Source organism: Lycorma delicatula, chromosome 4 (genome assembly GCF_047948215.1).
Source record: "Lycorma delicatula isolate Av1 chromosome 4, ASM4794821v1, whole genome shotgun sequence".
Taxonomy (NCBI): domain Eukaryota; kingdom Metazoa; phylum Arthropoda; class Insecta; order Hemiptera; family Fulgoridae; genus Lycorma; species Lycorma delicatula.
Genome location: NC_134458.1, coordinates 202,885,708 through 202,909,919, shown reverse-complemented (window position 1 = coordinate 202,909,919; position 24,212 = coordinate 202,885,708). Strand labels below are relative to the sequence as shown.

At 31.9% G+C, this 24,212-nt stretch overlaps 1 protein-coding gene across 10 annotated transcripts in view; it reads left to right on the top strand.

The window, feature by feature from the left end:
- Positions 1-19,976, top strand: part of LOC142324224 (uncharacterized) — a 229,709-nt gene extending 209,733 nt beyond the window's left edge. For 3 of the 10 annotated variants that reach the window (XM_075365040.1, XM_075365041.1, XM_075365043.1), the window contains exons 19-20: positions 2,494-2,647; positions 17,864-19,972. In XM_075365040.1, the coding sequence (XP_075221155.1) occupies positions 2,494-2,647; positions 17,864-18,083 (374 nt within the window). In that variant the 3' untranslated portion in view covers positions 18,084-19,972. Of the gene's footprint in view, positions 1-2,493; positions 2,648-17,863 lie in introns of all 10 variants that reach the window. The other 7 variants (XM_075365046.1, XM_075365047.1, XM_075365050.1 and 4 more) reach the window with 5 other exon arrangements.
- The last annotated feature ends 4,236 nt before the right edge of the window (positions 19,977-24,212 follow it).

The following is a 24,212-nucleotide window of genomic DNA, read 5'->3' as shown; positions in this document are numbered from 1 at the left end:
CAGTAACTAATATGAGTACAAGTAATAGCATCTTTGAAACTGTAAAGGAATAACAAGTTCTCTTCATAATGTGAGAGACAGATTAAATGTAATGCATAACAGGAGAATAAAGTGCCACATACAACGACAGTCCTGGCATCTTGTAATTTCATTTTCCTACAACTTTCTTCTGTTTAGCCTCCAGGATCACCGTAAGGTATTACTTCAGAGGATGAATGAGGATGATTTGTATGAATGTAAATGAAGTGTAATCTTGTACAGTCTCAGGTTGACCATTCCTGAGATGTGTGGTTAATTGAAACCCAACTACCAAAGAACACTGGTATCCACGATCTAGTATTCAGATCTGTATAAAAGTAACTGCCTTTACTAGGAATTTCCCTACGACTAACATTCCAAAACTTGTTGACCCATGCACTCTCATTTTCTGTCAGTCCCCATTATTATGGAATCAAGTATGCCTGTTATGTAAATGCATCTAAATCACACAGCGATCAAATTTTTAACAGTGGAAAAAGTGAATGCTTGTGACATTCATCATTGACTAAAAGTAACTTATGGTGATGCAACTGTTGAAGTATTGTGAGTTGGTGGGAAATAGAATTTTGTGAATTAGAAGTCGGTGAAGCAAATATTGAGGATAACCTCCCAGTAATCGACTGGTTTTTATGACTGTTGAGAAGCACCAAAAGGATGGAGGATGCGGATGAATTTTTTCAAAATCACTGTTGTATTACACAACAATGTATTGTCACCCAGTTAGGCACTTGAGAAGACATATTATTGCACAATTGAGCTACTGTAAGATCTGTTCCTGGCAGATGCCTCACAGATTCATAGAATAGAACAAACAACAAAAGGAATGTTGCAAACAGCTTCTGAAACGTTACTCTGATGAGGGAGATGACTTCCTTTTCAATAATCTGATAGAAGATGAAACTTGAGTGCCTCATTACAAACCAGAAGAAAAACAGCAGAGCTTGAAATACCAGCACTATATATCATCACAATCAAAAAAATCAAAACACAACCCTCTGCAATATTCTCTTGAAGGTGTTCTGGGATTCTAAAAATGTTACGCAATTGATTATGCGGAAGCCGAGTTGACTGTAAATTCTGTGCAATATATGGAGACATTAAAACACTTTAAGAGATGTCTGTGTTTTGACAATCTATTGAACCGATAATTCTGACACACGATAATGCTTGGCCACACACATTGCACGCAACCACTGAGACTCTTGTGAAGTTGAAATTTAAACTATTCCACACCCTTCATACTCACTATAAATTTGGCACCTGCGATTTTCACTTATTAAAAGTATTTATTTCATCACGGATGATGAACTGAATGACACAGTGAGGTGGATTAAGAAAAGACCACCAGCATTCTTCATCGACTGAATTTGAAAACCAGTTCACTGTTGGGAGAAATCTTTATCTGTAAATGGTGACTGCATGGAAAAGTATATAAAAGGTTTGTTGTAGCAAATAAAATGTACTTTTATGCTATATTTTATTTCTTTGCTGGACTTTGCATTACATTTTAGCCGCTCTTTGTACCTTCAATTTTTTTTTTTATTTCTTGGACAAAAGAGTGCTTTGAAAAATTAAATTTAACCTTTTTCAGAATATCAAATTGGTATGAAAGATGTCATGAATAGAAATAAAATGGCAAAGTTCAAAATGATCCAAGAATTTCACTTTGTTCAGTTGTTTTTTTGAATGCCAAAACAGCTAATAAGTATTAACAAAAACACTTTTGAGAATTAGTAATATTATATCAGGTATGGGACACAGCATGAATCTTGACAACACATTCTAACCTTTTATGATGTTAACGTTACAGAGTAATGTTTTTAAATAGTAACTAATGTACTTTAACCCATCGGGTTGGTCTGGTGGTCAATGTGACTTCGCAAATCAGCTGATTTCAAAGTCAAGAGTTGTAAGGTTCAGATCCTAGTAAAGGCAGTTGAATACTACTGGATTTGAATACTACTAGATTGTGGATACCAATGTTTTTTGGTGGCTGGGTTTCGATTAACCACACATCTCAGAAATGGTCGACCTGAGACCTGTACAAAGAGTACACTTCATTTTCACTCATACATCCTTTGAAGTAATACCTTACGGTGATTCCAGAGGCTGAACAGAAAAAGAAAAAACTAATGTCCTTTAGTTAATAATTCTATCTGTTTTTTAAATTTAGATCTCTTAATTGGAGTAGTGCATTAAATCATTTCCATTTCAATGCTGTATAGAGTTGCTGCAGTTTTAATGTAAGTTGAGTATGAAGCACTGTTTTGAAGTTGTTAAAAGTTCAGTAAGCAATTTGACTTCTGTGGTAATAAAACAAGGTATTTCAGAATACAATATATTTTGACATATGTTAGTTGTCAATGTTATACTGGCTGAAACCTGCCATCGATAACAATGTGTGGGTGGGTGTGTCTGTGTATTTGTTTAAATGTTAATGTTATTTCATTTTAGGTGAAGCTGCTGTTAAAGAAATTGATGACACTGAAATGCTTCATGGTCAGATTGATTTCCTTAATTCGATAATAGTTGATCTACAAAATAAAAATGATGTTTTACAAACAAGAATTCATAAACTGGAGACCGGAGAGCATGATGAAACTAATTTGTAAGATATCTGGTTTTTTTTTAAATTTTTTTTTTAAATTTATGTAAAAAATTTATGTTATGATTGTTTTTACTTCCTTGTACGAAGTAAAGGAAGTATTGTGATTGCGAAAAATTTTAGTTTTCAGATTTCAACAGAAATATCCATTTTGACTAGTTTCGGTGTGACGTCTGTACGTACATATGTATCTCGCATAACTCAAAAACGATTAGCCATAGATTGTTGAAATTTTGGATTTTTGGAGTTGTCTTATCTAGTTGTGCGCCTCCCCTTTTGAAAACAATCAATTAGACCAAAAGTGTCCAAAAATCCCAAAATCCAAATTTTTTTGGATTTTGTTAACTGCAGTAATTAGCCCTCATTGAGCTTTTAAACACTATACCATAAGCGGTACTTATTTTCATTGGTTCCGGAGTTATAGTCAATTAAAATTTTAATTGAGGAAAACTGGATCTTATAAGGGGAAAGGCACATCGCTTCAAATCTGACTTCATCTCCTTTTTTTTAACTTTTTTTTTTATAATTTAAATATATTGATTTATTAATAATTATTAGCTTCTAATTGTAAAAAAATTACAATAATAACAATAAAAATTAAAAAAAATATCAGAAGTTATTAATGAAATAAAATTTTACGTACTTTTCATTTTAAAAAAATGCGTATATGTAATTTAATAGACGTACAAGGAAGTCAAGTGGTGTATACATCAGATTTATTTCCATTTAATTTTTTAAAAGAAACATAATATTATGAGTCTTCATTGCTGATATACTTACAGTTTTCATTAAGGAAACAATTTTTTGGATTAGGCCCAGTTTTACAGCATGTACTTCAGTCAGTAAGCTTATTGTGCAATTTCTAGATAGGAAACAGAGTTCCTGAATTGATCCCTACCATATACCAAGGATGAATTAGAGCTTCACTCCTGGGACCCTCAGCATGAAGAACAGCAGGGTCAAACCTATACTAATAGAATCAATAATAGAGAAGAAATAATAAAGGAAAAGGTGTGATTGGTAGAGAACAGACAACCTGCCCGGTATACTGTCTTGTTCAGGACCATGTTTTTCAGAGATTTTGAAAACAACTGCTCATAAAATTTGTCACTTCAATTTTAATTTTTGTAAGATGGCAGTAGTACCCGATTGCAGTATTCAGAATTGAATTATTAAGAAAATGTTTAACCGTTAAGCTTGTTAATGTAAAATATAAGTTTGTAAATTTTCCTGAGTTATACAAATATCCTGCTTTGGATGTATTCCTTTGCCTGCTAATTCACCTTACTTCACTGAATATGATTGGTGATATTTATGTCTTACTAGTGATTATTCTCAACATACCCATATCACCTGAGTACCACCAAAAGCTCAAATTACAAAATTCCTAGTACACATAACAAATATAAGCACAGATAACATAATACTCATTGATACATTCTATACAAAATTAAATAAAGAAAAATAAAAGATGAGGAAACAAAAATATACATTGCATTAACATAAATTTGCAATCTGGTCTTCAGAAGAACAAACAAAACAAATTATGTGTTAAAGAAAATCACCAACATTATGTGTTGAAGAAAATCACCAAACTAACACATTGCCTCTGGAATATATAAACTGATTTAGTTTGGTCAAATGGGACAGTGTCAATTAAAAATACTATGAATATAAATTTACATAGTATCATAAGAGTCTATATTTGCCATACAATTAGTTAATAAAAATGTTGGTTGTTAAAATTTAGTTTTGTTTGTCATTTTAAAACTTTATAATTATAAATGAGCTTCATTTCTTGATTGATATTCATGTAAAAAACAGAGGAAATCTATTAGCAATCAAATTTACAAGGCATATTCATAAAGTAAGGGTTTGGTCATTAATAAAACTTAACTCGTGAGAAAAGGTTTTTACTTACTCTATATCTACTTCATTTTTCCACATAATCGCCATTCAGTTCTAAGCACTTTTCATAATGCTGCACCAGTTTCTTTAACCCCTCTGCATAGAAGTTCACTGCCTGGGAATTGAACCAGTTGACAACAGCAGTCTAAGTTCATCATTGTTTTCAAACCATTGTCCACCAAGCCACTTTTTCAAATGCAAGAAGAGGAAGTAGTCGCTAAGTGCAAGGTCAGGAATATATGGAAGGTGGTCAAAAGGTTCCCGACGAAAATCTTGAATCTTCTTGGTTAAGGCAGAGGTGTGAGGATACGCATTGTCATGAAGGAGGATTACACCGGATGACAGTTTCCTGCATCGTTGATTTTGGATTGCACGTCTCAGTTTGGTGAGCATTTTCCAGTACACGTTGGCTGTAATTTTTTATCCACATTCAATGAAATCAACCAAAATGACGCCCTTTTCGTCCCGAAAAAAGGTAGCCAACATTTTTAGACTTCAGTATGGAGATTGCTTAAACTTTTACCGCTTTGGAAAACTTGAATGGCGCCATTGCATTGACTGTTTTTTTTTTATTTTGCATTGGTGTAGGATATCCACATCTCATCGCCTGTAACAGTGTGGAAAAACAAATCATCTCCATCTTGTTGATAGCGGTCCAAAAATGCTTGTCCACTGCACATTCTCTTTTTGTTGGTCGGTGACCATTTTTGTTACCCACCTTGCACACAATTTGAATCCGAGCTTTTTTTGTGACAGTTGTATAGATAGAGGTGTGCCCAATTTGCAGAAATTCAAATTCATCAACCAGAGCACTAATTGTCAATTGCCAATCACATCGTAGTTTTTGGTTCATTGGTTTAACGATTTCATCTGTCTGAATACTGGACCTGCCACTCTGCTCTTCAGCATGCCATTTGTGTGGCCATTTTTAAAGTCTCGACACCATTGTCTAACATTTCTTTCACTCATTACTGTAGCTCCATACACTAGGCACAACTCCCGATGAATTTCAGCAACTGAAGATTCTTTTGCACAAAAAATGGAATCACAGCACACACTTCACAACTGGCAGGAGAAACAATTGTCATGGACATTGCGATCTGCATTCACCAGCAGGTAAATGACTACTAAATCAAAACAACTGCAGTGGCTTTGTAAATAGCTGATAGATGGTCCTGCAAGTGTGAAACTGTGTTCAGACCCACGAATATTTAAATATAAGCCGACAGCCCTTACTTTATGAGTATGCCTTGTATTTTTTGTAGTTTATCATAACTGGTATGAATCTTTCTATAATGTTTTATAGATTATCACAAAATGTTTGTGATACCTTTCAGGCTTTTGTTAATTTATAAGTTTTTTTAATATTTCCCTGTTATACCCAATTAATTAATTTCATTTCTCTAAAATGTGCATAAATTGTTAATAATTTTTTATATGAATTTTATGTACTAGAATAATTTTACTAGATATCAGGTAATTAATTTTATATAGTATTTTTCAAATACTGTTTAAAGTTACATATGCTTATAAAAATTATAATTGTAATTTTGCCACAGTATACATTTTTTTTTGTCTTCAGTCATTTGACTGGTTTGATGGAGCTCTCCAAGATTCCCTATCTAGTGCTAGTCGTTTCATTTCAGTATACCCTCTACATCCTACATCCCTAACAATTTGTTTTACATATTCCAAACGTGGCCTGCCTACACAATTTTTTCCTTCTACCTGTCCTTCCAATATTAAAGCGACTATTCCAGGATGCCTTAGTATGTGGCCTATAAGTCTGTCTCTTCTTTTAACTATATTTTTCCAAATGCTTCTTTCTTCATCTATTTGCCGCAATACCTCTTCATTTGTCACTTTATCCACCCATCTGATTTTTAACATTCTCCTATAGCACCACATTTCAAAAGCTTCTAATCTTTTCTTTTCAGATACTCCGATTGTCCAAGTTTCACTTCCAGATAAAGCGACACTCCAAACATACACTTTCAAAAATCTTTTCCTGACATTTAAATTAATTTTTGATGTAAACAAATTATATTTCTTACTGAAGGCTCGTTTATACATAATGTCAGTATACATAATGTCTCTATTGTATATAATGGTTTTGGTTCCAATTTCACTTTTTACAGTTACATTCATTTTGTTGTTAGCGTTTTTCTTTTAATCACCATGGCAACAGAAATATAATGAAGGAAAGTGACTAATTCTTTTTTCTTTAATGAGTATCTGTGTAATATTTAATATTCTTACTACCACAATGATAACAAACGTATTGAGGGTGATGGCTAGACACTGGGGCAAGCGAAATGAGCCCTGACTGACTAGTATATGTACATGTTACATATAGCATATATATGTATTATATTGTATATACGAGGTTTGATCAAAAAGTATAAAGAATTGTTAATTTCTCCAAAACTATTTGTTCAGTTTTCAATATTTATACCATCACTTAAAAGTAGTCTCCCTGTGAAATTATAAGCTTATGCCAACATAGCTTCCAGTTTGAAAAACATGGTGAGATGCCTCTTTGTATATCACCTTAAGCTTGGCTTGCGATTTCACCTTTATTTCATGTGCTGTTAAAAAATATATATCCTTTGAGTGTCTTTTTAGTTTATAAATAGAAAAATTCACAAAGACCCATGTCTTGAGAATAGGGTGGTTGCAGCATCGCATCACAGCAGTGTTATGTTTCAGCACAAACTGTTGGATAAGTAAATTGGTGTATGCAGGTGCAAAATCAACCAATTGTTTTTCCAAAGTTGGAGTAATTTTCTCCAGATTGACTCACACGAATTGCATAAAACTTCTAGGTAGTACTACTTGTTGATTGTACAACCGTGCAGTAGGAATTCATGATGAACAGTTACATTGTAATGAAAGAAAACATTGAGCAAGGACCTTCACATTTGATTGCTGTTGACGTGATTTTTTTTTTGCTTTTGGCTCCTCAGAAAATTTCCATTGGGATGATTGAGCCTTTTTCTTGTCATAGCCATACACCCTTGTTTTATCACAGTTATGACACATTAGAGAGTAAGTCTGGGTCATCAGCGACATCAGTAAGCATTTGTTCAGTAATGGTTATATGATGGAGTTTTTGTTCAAAATTAGCAGTTTCAAAACATATTTGGCAAATAACATTCAAAACAGATTAAACAAATAATGCTTAAAACATTAGTAAAAATTTCTTCGCATGAACCACATAAAATTCATATTGCTTCGGCAACTTCTCTAATGGTGATTCTGCTATCAGTAAGCATAATTTCTTTAACTTTTTTGATATTTTATCAATGATTCATGTGCTAGGACGCCCAGACTTTGTGTCATCTTCAATGTCTTCTCGGTCTTCCTGAAATTGTTTGTACCACTCATAAACTTGTGGTTGGGATATTAGATTGCCGCCAAAGGTGTTCTTTAACATTTTGAACACTGTGCTGCACTTAATTCTGTTTTAACACAAAATTTCAGACAAATTCTTTGATCTAACACATGACACATAAAAAATCACCAAACACACTGAAGTACATCTTGCTTTTTCCTTCAATCTCAAACTAAGCATTGTAGCTGCTGAAAATTAAAAAATTAACATGTACAATACTGACAGAATTATTAGTGTACAGAAAAAAATATTAACCCAATTAACAAGATACAGTGTGTACATTTAAAAAATTCTCGTTACTTTATTATGAGAGCTTGTATATCATATTACGTATAATATTTAAATGTAATATATATATTGTGTATCAGTATATTTTGTATTGATGCAATATGCTGCGAATATGCTGTGTATGTATAAAAAATCTTACTTATGTAAATAATTTCTAAGATTTGTCTGTATTTACATGTAATTTTTAGATTTCATACATAACTATTGCAAAAAAATCCTCTGTTTCAATTTGTGCCCATCATCTCAATTTGATCATTTTAGTGTTTATGTGAGAAAATGTATGAACAATGTAAATACTTTCAGAAAGCATTAATTAATTGTATAAGCATTAATTTAGTTTAATTAGATGTAGACATTTATGTGATAAAGATCTTACTTATATCTGCTATTTATTTACTTGAAAGTACTTACCAACATGCCAGGCCATCTTGACAACCAATTAAATTTTGTTAGTTTCTCTTGCAGAGTGTTGATTTACATAAAAAATATAATAATTTTGGAGGTCAAGAAATTATTCCGCCTTGCTTGTAGGCAACTTTTCAAGCTGTTTAAAATGTTTGTTATTTATAAACAAGATATAACAATATAATCAGCTAAACCGGATACTATTTTGAGCTAAGACATGTAAAACATAGTTTAAGCAACATCATATTTGCATTATTTCAGTGTTTTTGTTTTTTTAAGCAGAGATTTTATTCTTGAAAAATAGATTTTAATTTTACATTTTTTCAATGAACCTTTAAAAAATCAACATAAGTATAAAAACATTATCAAGAAGTTTGTTAGAACTTCGCCGGTAAGAGTCCACAGAACTGAACGACATGGCGAAGTCAATGATAAGAGTCCACAGCACGGCGAAGTCAGCAAACTATGTTTACAGTTCTAAACATGATCTAACCTAAAAGTGAAATGAAAATGGGAAAAATTTTTTTTAAATAAGCATGAAAATATTATATCTCAATTCAATTAGATTTGTAATAAAGAATACTTTTAAAAAATACCTCAAATTTTGTTAGACAACATTTTTTCTTCCATTTGATGAACTGCAGGACTCGAATATGTCACTTTTTCCTCAAAAGGTGGGCTTATGAATCATGCCGCTCGGTAGCAGTACTTGATAGTACTAGTTAGCATACAAAAATACATCTTAGAATAGCATACTTACATCTTGATAGTGTACTTGAAATAATAAAATTTAAAAGAAAATATATCACAGCTTGTTTTAATAGTAAATGCTGTTATGTAATTGAAAGTACTGAAGATGAAACAATTTTTTTAATTCCCATCACTTCATTAAAAAAAATAAAATTATTAGTTTACAAGTGATTATAGCTGCTAATAAAACACAAAAAAACGAACAGTAGAACAGTGTTGCAAATGTGGCAACAAAGATTTGTTACATAAAACAGAATTAAATTCGATTGGTAAAATTTTTACTCTACAATTAGAATGTACTAAGTGATGGAAAAATAAAAAAAAGTTCATTTAATAATGATATAAAAAGTGTGTCCACAGATACGACAAAAATCGAGGGTTACACTTACAAAGTAATAAGTGCAATTACATCACGGATCTTCGATTTGTGAAGGTCGTATACTAGTTTTATTATAAAAGGAAAAATTTGGTATGAAGTGTATGATATGACTATCAACATAAAAATTAGCCGAGAAATTCATTCAATCGGTTATTCAATTTATATGTATTCGGTTTCGGTATTCGGTTAATGTAACACATATCACATTTATAGAAATAATACAATTCTTATGATTATTTCTTGTTTGATGAATGGAATCAGGCCAGTAAGAGTTTTGTAACAAATTTTTCTATTTTTTTGCATATTATATGGAATGCATTGTTTATTATCTATTGTATATCTGTTGCCTATTATATATTTTTAACATGTATTTTTTTTTAAACAAAATTCTAAATTAATAACAGATTTTGATAATAGAAATGTAGTATCATACCTTTATTGATATCAGTATCATTTTGTTAAAAACAGTTTTATTTATATTACAGAGATTTTTGTTTTTGAGCGGAAGAAATGATAGCTACGAGACTTACTGTACGATTTACAATTTCATTGTAGTTTTTTTGGATTATATTTTTCTATTTAACTTTGCCTTTTATATTTAAAAATGTCATGCAAATTCATACAAAACATTCTTTCATATCTTACATTAATGCCTTGCTAGATAAACAAAATTTTTTTGTTTTTTTTCTACTTTTAGAACTTTCTACTTTCTTGAACCAAACAGATAAGAGATTAGTAGAAGCGGACAGCTGGCTGAATGACACCAATAGAGATGTGGTGATCAGGAATTATTCGAGCCGCTTCGCGGTGACCACTATATAACAGAATAAGGGCTTTGTCTCACTCATCCTGACAGACTGTGTTCTAATAGTCGGATACATCTCCCTGAATTGCGACAGGGCTGACTTTGACAGATACCTAGAGACGCTGTAAGGATTGATTCGTAGAAATGATAAACCATTCATAATTGCAGGAGACTTCAACGCTGAGTGCTGTGAACTAGGAGGCAACCGATTGACAGGCAGAGGATACCGTCTTGCAGAGCTATTGAACTCAAACGGGCTAATAGTACTGAACACCCCCGGCGGCCACACTTTCACAGGACGCGGCCTGGGCTCCATCCTGGACTTAACAGCTATGACAGACACACTGGTACAACATGGCCCTACATGGAAGATCCTAGAACATGAATTTCTCAATGACTATTTAGCGATACTCTTTACAGTAAACCTCGGGGATGTCGACAACCACCTACCCGCATACGATGGATACCGAACAAGAGGCAAAGAACCATCTTTGCAGACTCAGTGAGGGAAAGGATGAGAAGAACAGACAGTAGACCTCAAGAAGACTTACTGATGGTAATGATGGAGGAGAGTGAAAAATTACACCCATGCCAAAAAAAAATTGAGAAGGGTTTACTGGTGGACACCAGAAATTAAGGATCTACGTAAGGCAGCCAGGGGCGCCAAACAGAAGTTACAACGAGCCAAACGAAACCGACCCAAAGAGGTAGAGACAACAGAGGTAGAATACAAGACCATGAGAAAGGTGCTCAATAGTAAGATTGAAGAGTCAAAACAGGACGGCTAGCAGAAGTGTGTGCGAGAACTCGATGACGACCCTTGGAGACAAGCATACAGAATTATTATGAAGAAATTCGAAACAGCGCTTCCCCTCCTGTTGAAGCTGCAAGCTGAAAGAGCGATCGAAACACTGTTTGAAGAATTAGAAGATGTGGCAATCGCACCCATCGGCCTTGATCGTCTCAAGTTCACAATAGCTGAACTGCAACGGGCTGTGACGCAGATTAACCATAAAACAGTCCAGGCCCGGATGGAATACCTGTGACACTAGTGAAGGCACTAGGAGGAGCCCATCCACAGATAATACTGGACACCTTTAATGCAATGCTGATAGATGGAAAGATCCCAGCGGAATGGAAAAAAGGAACAGTTGCTCATACTGAAGCCAAAAGCAGACGAACAAGAACAGAGCTATTGGCCGATATCCCTGCTCCCGACGCTAAGCAAGTTGCTTGAAAAAATGTTTTTGGAACACATGGGAAGGATTAAGAACGTCAGGGGTGGGCTCTCTCCCTCACAATTCAGCTTCATCAAAGGAAAATCAACAGTGGATGCCCTCTGCACGGTGGCACAATGGATAGCGAGCAGACGGTCTGGCACATGGAGGACCATCCCAACCCCGTAGGGGAAGACACCCACCTAGTAACATTCCAGTCGCCACCCTTCCCCCTCCGTTACTAGTCATGTTGGGTTTTAATGGGAGTCACATGGAGGATCAGGAAGATTCCCCTCCTGGTTCCTGGACATATAAAACACATTTGGCAGCATCCCCTGGAAGACCATAGATGAAGATCTCAGTAGGCGAGACATCAACAGCTGTCTCAGAACAGTTTTATTCAACTTCCTACGAAACAGAGAGCTAACTGTCCACAGAAGAAGGGGGTGTGGGCTGCCAAGTGTGGAGGGGAGTGCCCCAGGGATCTGTCCTTAGTTCAGTGCTATGGAACATCACCTTTGACAGGGTCCTCCACCTCACCTTCCCGGCAGACGTCTCATTCGTACGCAGATGACCTGCCAATGAAGGTGGCAGGCTATATGGAAGACAACGTGGAAACCGCAGTCACCATTGCAGTATATGAGTAAGTGAATGGCTGAGGCATTTAACTCCAAATAAAACTTTGATCTTAACCATCGCTGGTTGAAGGAGACTACGCCGACTCACAGTTATGGTAGATGGAATGCGAGTGATGGAGTCCCCACACGTTAAATACTTAGGCGTGTGGTTTGAACGCTCTGGCAAGTTTACTAAACATCTAACAGAAGTCTCTAACAAGGATGGATGAATCATATCCACCTTAGCCAAAATGATGGAAAATACTAAAGGCCCCCGCGCATCAAGGAGGAGTCTGTTAATGTCGGCGGCCATGGCCATAGTATTATATGGAGTGCTGGCCTGGTTCCTGGAACTGAATGTAAAGAGGAATGAACAGAAACTGTTTGCACTGCAGAGAAGAATGACTTTACATATAACGTATGAGTATCGGACAATTTCGAAAGATGCGGCGAATGTGATAGCAGAGACACCACCCATTCACTTACTAGCAAGGTATCAAAAGAGAGTATGCAAGGGTATGGACAGGAGAATGGCCAAGATACTACTTTGACGAGAATGGCAAGAAGAATGGTCAACATTGATGAAGGGATCATGGATGCAAACCCTAATTTCTAGACTAGAGGAATGGTTGGACAGGTAACATGGTGAGGTGTCCTACCACATGACACAATCTTTAACAGGCCATGGAGAATTCGCAGACTATCTCCACTGAATCACATGATGACCATTCCCAATAGCCTATACTGTGGTGAGGTTGACACCCCGGAACATACATTCTTTCATTGGCCAAGGTGGACAGAACCCCAGTATGCCTCAAGCATCCATCGACTGACACCACAAAACGTGATGGCATACATGATAAGAAACTGGAAAAACTGGCTGACTGTACAAAGGTACATCACCCTACTCCTACGAACAAAAGAAGTGGAAAGCCAGAATTGGATTGCCTGACAGACATGGAAGCAAAGAGAAGAAACATATAATGATGCTCACTAACGAGTAAATAGAGAACTGGTAGAACAGAACAGAATATATTCAAAGAGACAGATGGGGTCCCAGGAACAGCATAGCTGGGCCGGGCTCCCCCTTACAACTGCCGAACAACAAGAAAAGCGCACGATTAAAAAAAAAATTTGGCCATTCCCAATAGCCTATACTGTGGTGAGGTTGACACCCCGGAACATACATTCTTTCATTGGCCAAGGTGGACAGAACCCCAGTATGCCTCAAGCATCCATCGACTGACACCACAAAACGTGATGGCATACATGATAAGAAACTGGAAAAACTGGCTGACTGTACAAAGGTACATCACCCTACTCCTACGAACAAAAGAAGTGGAAAGCCAGAATTGGATTGCCTGACAGACATGGAAGCAAAGAGAAGAAACATATAATGATGCTCACTAACGAGTAAATAGAGAACTGGTAGAACAGAACAGAATATATTCAAAGAGACAGATGGGGTCCCAGGAACAGCATAGCTGGGCCGGGCTCCCCCTTACAACTGCCGAACAACAAGAAAAGCGCACGATTAAAAAAAAAAAGGCGATTCAGATGATACGAGCTGACCTGCCATGCTGGACATACAGCCGGTAGGTGGGGAGGCCTGGTAGTCACACCTATTAGTTGAGACCTCTCCGAATGCGACACTGTTTACTTCACTGCGGACCTGTCATGAAGGGCAATTTTCTCAATTTTATGCAATAGTTTAAATAATACCTAAACATATTATGCCATACGTCTAATTTATAAAAAATATTAATACCTTTATTATGTGCTACCTTCCAACTACCTGATTAGACTGCATATCTAGACAATTTTGGTGTACATAACACATGTATGTGTTTTCAAAATGAACTAAATTAATTAATGTAGTTAATTAAAAATTTGTATTATGTGAAATTTACAAAATTTTACAAATTGTAACCTACATAAGCTTTCTATGTTGACAATCTGTCGGCCTTACAGTTCACATACAATGATATTCAAGTAAGAAAAATTTGCAGGTAATAAATTGTTTATCCTTGACCTTCCATATCAATTTGATTGATTCTTATCCACAGTATTATTGAAATTTTATAAGTGGTTTTACAAATTAATTTATCCCAAATACTACACTTTTTGTAAGTGGTAAGCTAAAGTTAATAGTTTCTTATTTTACATCTGAGTACTGCACAGCTGAAAGCAATGGAAAACTACAGCTGCTTTTTTTCCAAGAAAATGTAGCTCTCTGCATTTCCATATAGCAATGATGGAGGCGCCTTCCTTGGGAAAATATTGCGGAGGTAAACTAGTCCCCCATTCGGATCTCTGGGTGGGGACTACTAAGGAAAGGGTCACCAGAAAATTAAAAAATAACATTCTACGAGTGGGAGAGTGGAATGTTAGAAGTCTAAAAAAAAATTGGTAGGTTAGAAAATTTAAAGAGGGAAATGGATAGTATAAATGTAGATGTAGTAGGAATTAGCAAGGTTCGGTGGGTAGAGGAAAACGACTTTTTGTCAGGTGATTTTAGAATAATTAACTCACCTTCAAATAATGGGGAGGCAGGAGTAGGTTTCATTATGAACAAGAAGATAGGGAAGAGAGTAGAGTATTTAAAAATGCATAGTGATAGAATCATTGTAATAAGAATAAAATCAAAACCTAAACCGACAACAATTGTTAACGTCTATATGCTTACGAGCGCCCATGATGATGATGAGGTATAGTGTGTATACGAAGAAATTAACGAAGCAATTAAACACATAAAAGGAGATGGAAATTTAATAATAGTTGGAGATTGGAATGCAAGCATTGGAAAAGGCAAGGAAGAAACTATAGTAGGTGAACACAGACTGGACAAAAGGAATGAAAGAGGGGACCGACTTATAGAGTTTTCACAAAGTATAATTTAGTAATTGCGAACACCCAGTTTAAAAATCATAATAGAGGAGTATACACATGCCAGGCGATACTGAAAGGTATGAGATAGATTATATCATGGCTAAGCAAAGATTTAGAAGTCAACTCGTCGACTGCAAAACTTACCCTGGAGCAGACATTGATAGCGACCATAATTTAATGATAATGACATGTAGATTGGGCTTTAAAAACCTGAAGAAAAAGTGTCAGATGAATCGGTGGAATTTAGAGAAGCTTAAGGAAAAGGAGGTAAAGAAGATTTTTGAGGAGGACATCACAAGAGGTCTGAGTAAAAAAGATAAGATAGAAAATGTAGAAGAAGAATGGGAGAATGTTAAAAAGGAAGTTCTTAAATCAGCAGAAGCGAACTTAGGCGGAAAAAAGAGACTGGTAGAAAATCTTAGATTTCAGACGATATATTGCAGCTGATGGATGAACGTAGAAAATATAAGAATGATAGTGATGAAGAAAGTAAAAGGAACTATCAACAATTAAGAAATACTATAAATGGGAAGTGCAAACTAGCAAAAGAAGAGTGGATTAAAGAAAAGCGTTCAGAAGTGGAAAGAGAAATGAACATTGGTAAAATAGATGGAGCATACAGGAAAGTTAAGGAAAATTTTGGGGTACATAAATTAAAATCTAATAATGTGTTAAACAAAGATGGTACACCGATTTATAATACGAAAGGCAAAGTCAATAGGTGGGTGGAATATATTGAAGAGTTATACGGCGGAAATGAATTAGAAAATGGTGTTATAGAGGAAGTTGAAGAGGATGAAAAGGGAGAAACAATACTGGGATCTGGATTTAAGAGAGCATTAAAATATTTGAATGGGAGAAAGGCGCCTGGAATAGACGGAATACCTGTAGAATTACTGCGCAGTGCAGGTGAGGAAGTGAGTGATAGATTATGCAAACTGGTGTGTAGTATTTATGAAAAAGGGAAGTTTCATCAGACTACAAAAAGAGTGTTATAGTCATGATACCAAAGAAAGCAGGAGCGGATAAATGTGACGAAGAATACAGAACAATTAGCTTAACTAGCCTTCTGTACAGAAGAATGTAGAGGAGAGTGGAAGAAGTGTTAGGAGAAGACCAGTTTGGTTTCAGAAAAAGTATAGGGACAAGAGCAGCAATTTTAGGCCTCAGATTAATAGTAGAAGGAAGATTAAAGAAAAACAAACCAACATACTTGGTATTTATAGACCTAGAAAAGGAATTCGATAACATAGACTGGAATAAAATGTTCGGCATTTTAAAAAAAAATAGGTTTCAAATATAGAGATAGAAGAGCAGTTGCTAACATTTACAGGAACCAAGCAGCAACAGTAATAATTGAAAAACATAAGAAAGAAGCCACAATAAGAAAGGGAGTCCGACAAGGATGTTCCCTATCCCCTGTTAGTTTTTAATCTTTACATAGAACTAGGTGCTAATGATGTTAAAGAACAATTTATATTTAGAGTAACAGTGCAAGGTGAAAAGATAAAGATGCTACGATTTGCTGATGGTATAGTAATTCTAACCAACAGTAAAAAAGATGTAAAAGAAACAATGAATTGAATGGATGAAGTCCTACGCAAGGACTACTGCATGAAAATAAACAAGAACTAAACAAATTTAATGAAATGGAGTAGAAATAATGAAGATGGACCACTGAATGTGAAAATAGGAGGAGAAAAGATTATGGAGGTAGAAGAATTTTGCGTTTTGGGAAGTGGAATTACTAAAGATATAGTGCAGGCGAAACGAGCCTTCAGTCAGAAATATAATTTGTTTACATCAAAAATTAATTTAAATGTCAGGAAAAGATTTTTGAAAATATATGTTTGGAGCATTGCTTTATATGGAAGTGAAACTTGGACGATCCTGATGAGTACCTGAGAAGAAAAGCGTAGAAGTTTTTAAAATATAGTGATATAGGAGAATGTTAAAAATCAGATGGGTGGATAAAGTGACAAATGAAGAGGTATTGCGGCAAATCGATGACGAAAGAAGCATTTGAAAAAATAGTTTCAAGAAGAGACAGACATATAGGCCAACATATTAAGGTATCCTGTAATAGTCACTTTAATACTGGAGGGACAGGTAGAAGGAAAAAATTGTGCAGGCAGGCAGCGTTTGGAATTTGTAAAACAAATTGTTGGGGATGTAGGATGTAGGGGGTATACTGAAATGAAACAACTAGCACTAAATAGGGAATCTTGGAAAGCTGCATCAAACTAGTCAAATGACTGAAGACAAAAAAAAAATACTATGTGTTAAGTATTATGTATTTGTACTTTTTTATAAAAACATTTTAATTATATTGGATTGTTATTCTTATCACTTATATCCTTAATAGTATATGTAATGATCATCTGTAAAAGCAAATCTAATTCAAATTTTCAAGTTTTGTTCATTATTAAATTGTTGCTAGTCTTCTGTTCACTAAATATTGTTGCTGAATATAGTCCTCGTAAAGATATTAAGTTATATTTATATAAATATAATTTGATTATTTGTTTATCATGGTTATATTATATTTTGAATTCCAATTTTTTCAGGAATGGTATAAAAACATGCACTGTTGCTCCACGTTTATTCTGCGATATTTGTGATGTTTTTGATGCTCATGATACCGAAGATTGTCCAACACAATCATCCAGCTCTCCAGTGCCACAACAACAACAAACATATCCACGTGGTTTTGTCAGACCTTACTGTGATAATTGTGAAATTTTTGGTCATGATACTGCTGATTGTGATGATGGTGAAACATTTTAAACACTATGTTAATTATTTACATTATATAAATCTGTATAAAATTGATATTAAGTGAATGATTAAAGAGAAAGCATGATTGTTAAATTTTTTTATTCTTACTGAATTATTTAAGTATTCAAATTCACATGGTTGTCATTTAACTGGTAGCAGATTAATTCAGTGGTTTATTGATTGTTATATGTTTTATTTTCTGTTATTTATTTATTAATCAGCCGTTTATGTTTGTTTATAATCATAGTTAAATTGAATTTAATTTGAATAATAATTGTATGTATAATTACATAATTGTCATATTTAAATGTATTTGCGCATGTGTTACTTATAGATCTATAGCCTGTAAAATATTTTTATTGTAAAAACCGTCACAGTCTCTGATAATAAAAAAGTTTGTAAATGATCTATTATTGAAGAAAAATTACATTATAAAATATGTGGTGCAATTATTTAATTTTCTATTTCAATAGTTAAATACATAATTATATACTTTAATTTTATTATTATATCAGTTTTTTGTTTAAAAATTAGAAATATGGCAAGTTTCAAAAAATTCCTGAAATGAGGCCAGTAGCTTTTTTGTGCAGTCTTCATGTTATATTAACATATTCTCTTTTTGGAGTATTATTTATTATTGTTGCAAAATCATAGACTAATAAAATTAAATTACAAATTTACTGCAGAAGAAATACAGGGTAAATTCTCATAGTTATACATCAAAATTTTCACTTAGTTTTGAATTTAGACCTTTTGTTGTAAAAAAAATATATTGTTCTGTTTTGCTATAATGGACAATTAAGTAATTATTTTACTGCAATTAATATTTTTAAGATTTATATTATTCCTCTATATTGTTAAATTACGTTTAAGTTCTATTAAATAAACCGTCTAGTACAGAATATTGAGATAATACATATAAATTAAAGTAAGATATGTCTTATCTCAATATTCTGTACTAAGGTAGTTTATTTAATAGAATTTGAATGCAATTAAGTAATTGTTTGTTGATGAAGTAGATAGGGTGCATGACAAGAATAGAAGAAAGATCAGACATCAAGAGATCCTTACGTATGAAATGATTGGAAGAAGAGAAAGGGACAGACTAAGAAGAAAATAGATTGATGAAATTATATAATGCTTATAGAATATGGTAGGGTCCGTCCAGGATTATTGCATTGGTTAAGGATCAAAATGGTCTATGGGTATTGGATTACAACAACTTAACTATAATAAATTGCAATAAAGAAAATAAAATGAAATGCCTATTTTTACAGTTCTCAAATTTGTTGTACATTAATTTTTTTAAATAAACAAAAAAGTATTTATAAATTTATTAGTCTGTAAAAGAACTCTAAATTTCAAATAGGTTCTCTATAAAATATCAAAGTTTAATAACCATATCTTTGATTATTTAATTTAAAGATTAGATAGTAATAATTTTGCGTAATATTATTAATATGGAATTGGATTTAGATACAGAGTTTTGTCTTAACTGTAATCAGTATTACTTTTTCAGAAAGACAGCTTTTTGTTGCTTTCAATTTTTTTGATAAGTTGAATGTTAGGGTGTCATGACTTCTTATTTGATAATCTGAAGAAAATAAATTAATGTCAAAAGTTGTTGTTAATAATGTACAGTTTGATTACAACTACACTATAAGCAACATTTCATGCCCACTACCCAAAATTATTGCTAGGGAAAAATCTTTTTACTCTGCAAGTTACAAAAATTATAAATTTTCAATTAAATAACATTATGATGCATTTGAAAAAGTATTAAAAAAAATTAATTAAAGCTTTAATGTTTTATATTAAACTAACAATTCATTTTAAAATAACATTTTAATTTAGTGAAATATAAAAAAAGGATGAAGAAAATTTTAATCCTTTTACTATAACCATATTTTTAAAATAAGCCATTTATTTTACTTTCATTAAAATTAATCACTTTTTAACTTTAAAACAAATAATTTCAAAACATATTAAATTATAAATGATTTATGTATGTAACTTAAATAAGTAAATGCTTTCTTCTTGCTTCACTAGTGATGCAAGAAGAAATAAAACCAGTCAGTGTTCACACTGAAAGTGTTAGTTGATTCATTTATGTAAAAAAATTCAGAAGTAATGTCTTTCAAATTCATTAAAGAGAACAGATTAAGTTGTTAAATGTTACATAACTATCTGTTGTTACTAATGATTTATTATAAGTTATTTAGTTAATTATTGTTTTACATGATCTATTTTCAAAATGTCTTATTAAAATTTAAAAGAAAATGTTTTGAATCTAAAAGTTTAATTCTACTGCAAGAAAATCACTTTAATAGATGTGGACTGTAACTATAATAAAAACATTCACTAAAAGCTCAGTACTCACATAAACTAAAAAAATAAACTGTACCTTAGTAATAAGCTTTTAAATTACATGCAGATTTTCGATCTACAAAACTTCTCTTTCAAACTGAATAATACATAAAGTTACATATTTCTCAGTGGATATATTTTCATGCTTAAGAGAATTCATATCAGAAACAGAAATGAAATGAGCATTAATAAAAAAGGACAATTTTTGGTACGTTTTTAAATTTATATAAAACAAACAAAAAATTAGAAAAATAGTTAATTTTAGATTTTTTTAAATCCTAAAAATGTTTTATTTTGTAAGTAAAAAATGAAAGTATCTACTTTTATGAACTAAATATACATTTATTTGATTTATAAATTTTTGTTTGGCATTGATGTTTTACACTAGTAGCATCAGTGTAATCAGTCTATAATTTTGCGACTGATAATTATTTTTTTATTTTATAACATGTAGATTTGCATACAAGTTGTAAAGCAAACAAGCAATCTAGATTTTATTTTCAGTTTATTTGAGTTATGCTGGGGGTAAGAACAGGATTCCATCCTGTTCTTACATCTGATGTAATTCAGATTTTTTTCTTTAAAACAAAATTCTAAATCTGTTGAACAGCTACTGCCTTATATAGCTATGTAATCCCAGTTATTTTTTTGTTTTCAGATGTACAGTTTTATGTATTTCAGAAATTTCAACCATGCTTTTCTTGACTTAAATACCACCAGAATATCCTTAATTCTTGATTTTATAATGTAGTACTTTAACATGGTGCTAAGGGATGTACAAGTACATCTTATAGATAATACTGTGTGTAATATGTATTGCATAAGTGGTCAACTTTCATTATTAATGATCATTTAATTTTTAAATAGTTTAAAATTATTTGATGATGATAGAACAAAGATTTTTGCGGACATTTTAGAACATTTTTAGTGCTCCAAAAATTGTTCAGGAACTGCATTAATTTTTTTCTGAAGTTTTCATTAAATATAATACATATTTTATGAAATTATGAGGTGAAATTTTGAATTTATCAATTATCTTTTGAGTATTAATATAATATATTGAAGCACAAAATATGAACTTTAAACTTTTTACTATAAAACTAGGTAAATATATTTATTGTATGAAATGTAAATTAAGTTTTAAATAGATGTACCTGTAAAATGTAGATACAATTCAGATTTTTCTGTCTGTTAGATGTTAAATTAGAAATTTTTTTTGTATTTTATATATGTTATCACTTTCAGATTTCTGTATTAGTCTGATGTAATTTATCACTTCAGAAGTGCATTCTGTTTTTTGGTGATGCATTCATTCTCTTGATATTTTGGTGGTCAAAATTAGAAAACATAATTTTAGAATAAGAAAATAAATAGCAATTAAAATTTATTGCATAATGTTTATATTCATAGCATTATACAATGTGGCAATATTTTAAAACACATATCAAAATATGTAAATAGCATACAGTATATTATATATTTTTTATTATAATATGAATTTTTTATTATAAGTGTATATGAATTTTAGTTTTTAGAAATTAATGATAATATTTCTTCAATGTTATGTATAAAAACATAATAGTTCAACATAGGGAAACTGGAATTGGATTTTATATATAAGGTTATTGTTAGACATTTTTTAATGTAAATATGTTAAATTTATTTGTGTTTGAAGTGTTTTTTAACCTCTTACCAATAAAGAAAAATGATGTACATTGGTTATAAATCTGCATTTTACTATGTCTGTGCTTTCCCACATAGCAGCTAAACAGATAAACCCATTTTTAATGTTTTATTAATAAACAATAATAGAATTAGTAATAGTGATTTTAGGTTTCATTATATCTTATTAACAAATTCAATAGATATACTGTACCTACCATAATAAATTTCTTAAATTAAAATAAAATTGAAAATGTACCCTTCTTTTTGTCGTATATTGCAACTTGTTACGTAATACTATAAATTTAATACTAAACTTCTCACATTAACACTATGCAATAATAAGTAAAATACAATTTTTTTTTTTCAGTTGTAGATTTAAGAGGAAATTTTGTTAAGTTAGTTTAATTACATTAAATTTTCATAAATAAAGATAAAAGATTTGAGATTCTGATTAATAACATTAGACTTTGTATAAAACAGTCTTTGCCTCAATTGAAAAAAATATCAAAATTTTTCATTCAGGTTATAACTTTTTTTTAAATTTACTATAAAAATTAATTTAATCATTGTGTTATCTAATCAAACTCAGAATTAGTAATAATTAGAGATTGTTAGTTTGGTCTTTTATATAATTTTTTATAAAGAATTTATTGTTTCAGTTATGAAAATAATGTATGTGTACAATTGTACGTGTATTTTATATATTTATGTAATTTTTAACTGTTCAGATTTAAATTAAAACATGTCAAGAAAATTGGAATAGAAATTAATAGAGAATGTAAATTGTATCTGGATAGGAATAAATCAGTGTATAATAACATTTATTAAGGTTGCAGTTATATATTAGCAGTGAATTTTGAAGTTTCTGAAATCAGATTATAAAATTGATTGATTGTGCAAGAAAATTAATCAAAAATAAAGTACTACTTTTATTACATTAAAATACTTTATCTAAAACTTTTTTTATGTAATGTTTTAATGCTGTTTATAACACTTCCCTTTGTTGGGAAATTTGGCTTTCTAATTTTAAAAAATGAACTTATTTCATATCATTTTTCTTTAGAATCTTATTTTGTTCGAAGTTTTCTGTTTACAAAATAAGTTTGAAATTTTATGTCTATATGCTGTGAAAATTGATAGTATGTGAAATAAAACGTCATTAGGATTTTAACCTAGAGCTTTCCTTATGAAAGCCAAAGATGGTAGAGTAGAACAAAGTTATCTTAGCACAATCACCACGCAGCATGGTCATGGAATGCTAGACGGGTGGGAGTAAGATTGGGTCTGTGGTATTACATATGAACACCTGCACCTGCACACACATACTCATTCCATCAGTGCATTCAATTCACATAGGTGATGAATAGCAACTAGGTGCGCTGTTTGTTATTTTTTACAAAATTCTCATATTTTATTCTTTTATTTTTTAAATATTTTTTTTTAATTCTTAATTTTATTTTTCAGTAAGAAAAAATAGGATAGCATTGATCAGGTAGATTATAAATGACAATACTGTATTATTTTGCTTTTTAATAAACCGTGTTTTATTTTAGTCAGTCGAGTGGCTCAATGCCATCCATACCATCGTCAATTACATTATCTGTATCGTCGCTGTCTGATATTTCAGACTCATTGGCACAACTATTGCTATCATTAGTCACTATAATAAAATTTTCAGTTTGCATATCTGCAACTGCATCTGTCTTCGAATATGCTTTTTCAAATTTTGATCGCAACATAATTTCCAGTCTCTTTATCTATCTTCTTATACCACGTCAGTAATATTTTTAACAATAATTTTGGAAGAGTGGTTAATAGTTTTATAAAATAATGATCAATTTTTTTAATATATTAGCTTTAAATTAAATACAGAATATTGTGTTAGAACATTGGTTTTTATGTTTACTATTATTAGCAATTATTATTTTAAGGTAATGAAATAGTATTGAAAGGTATATAAATTAGATAAATGCAAATAATAGTACAATATTATAATTTTGCAATAATTACTATAATTTATAATGATAAGCTTATTTATTGCTTTAATTTAATTAATTTAGTGTTATTTAAATTATTATATTATTAAATTAGTTATAACTTCTTTTT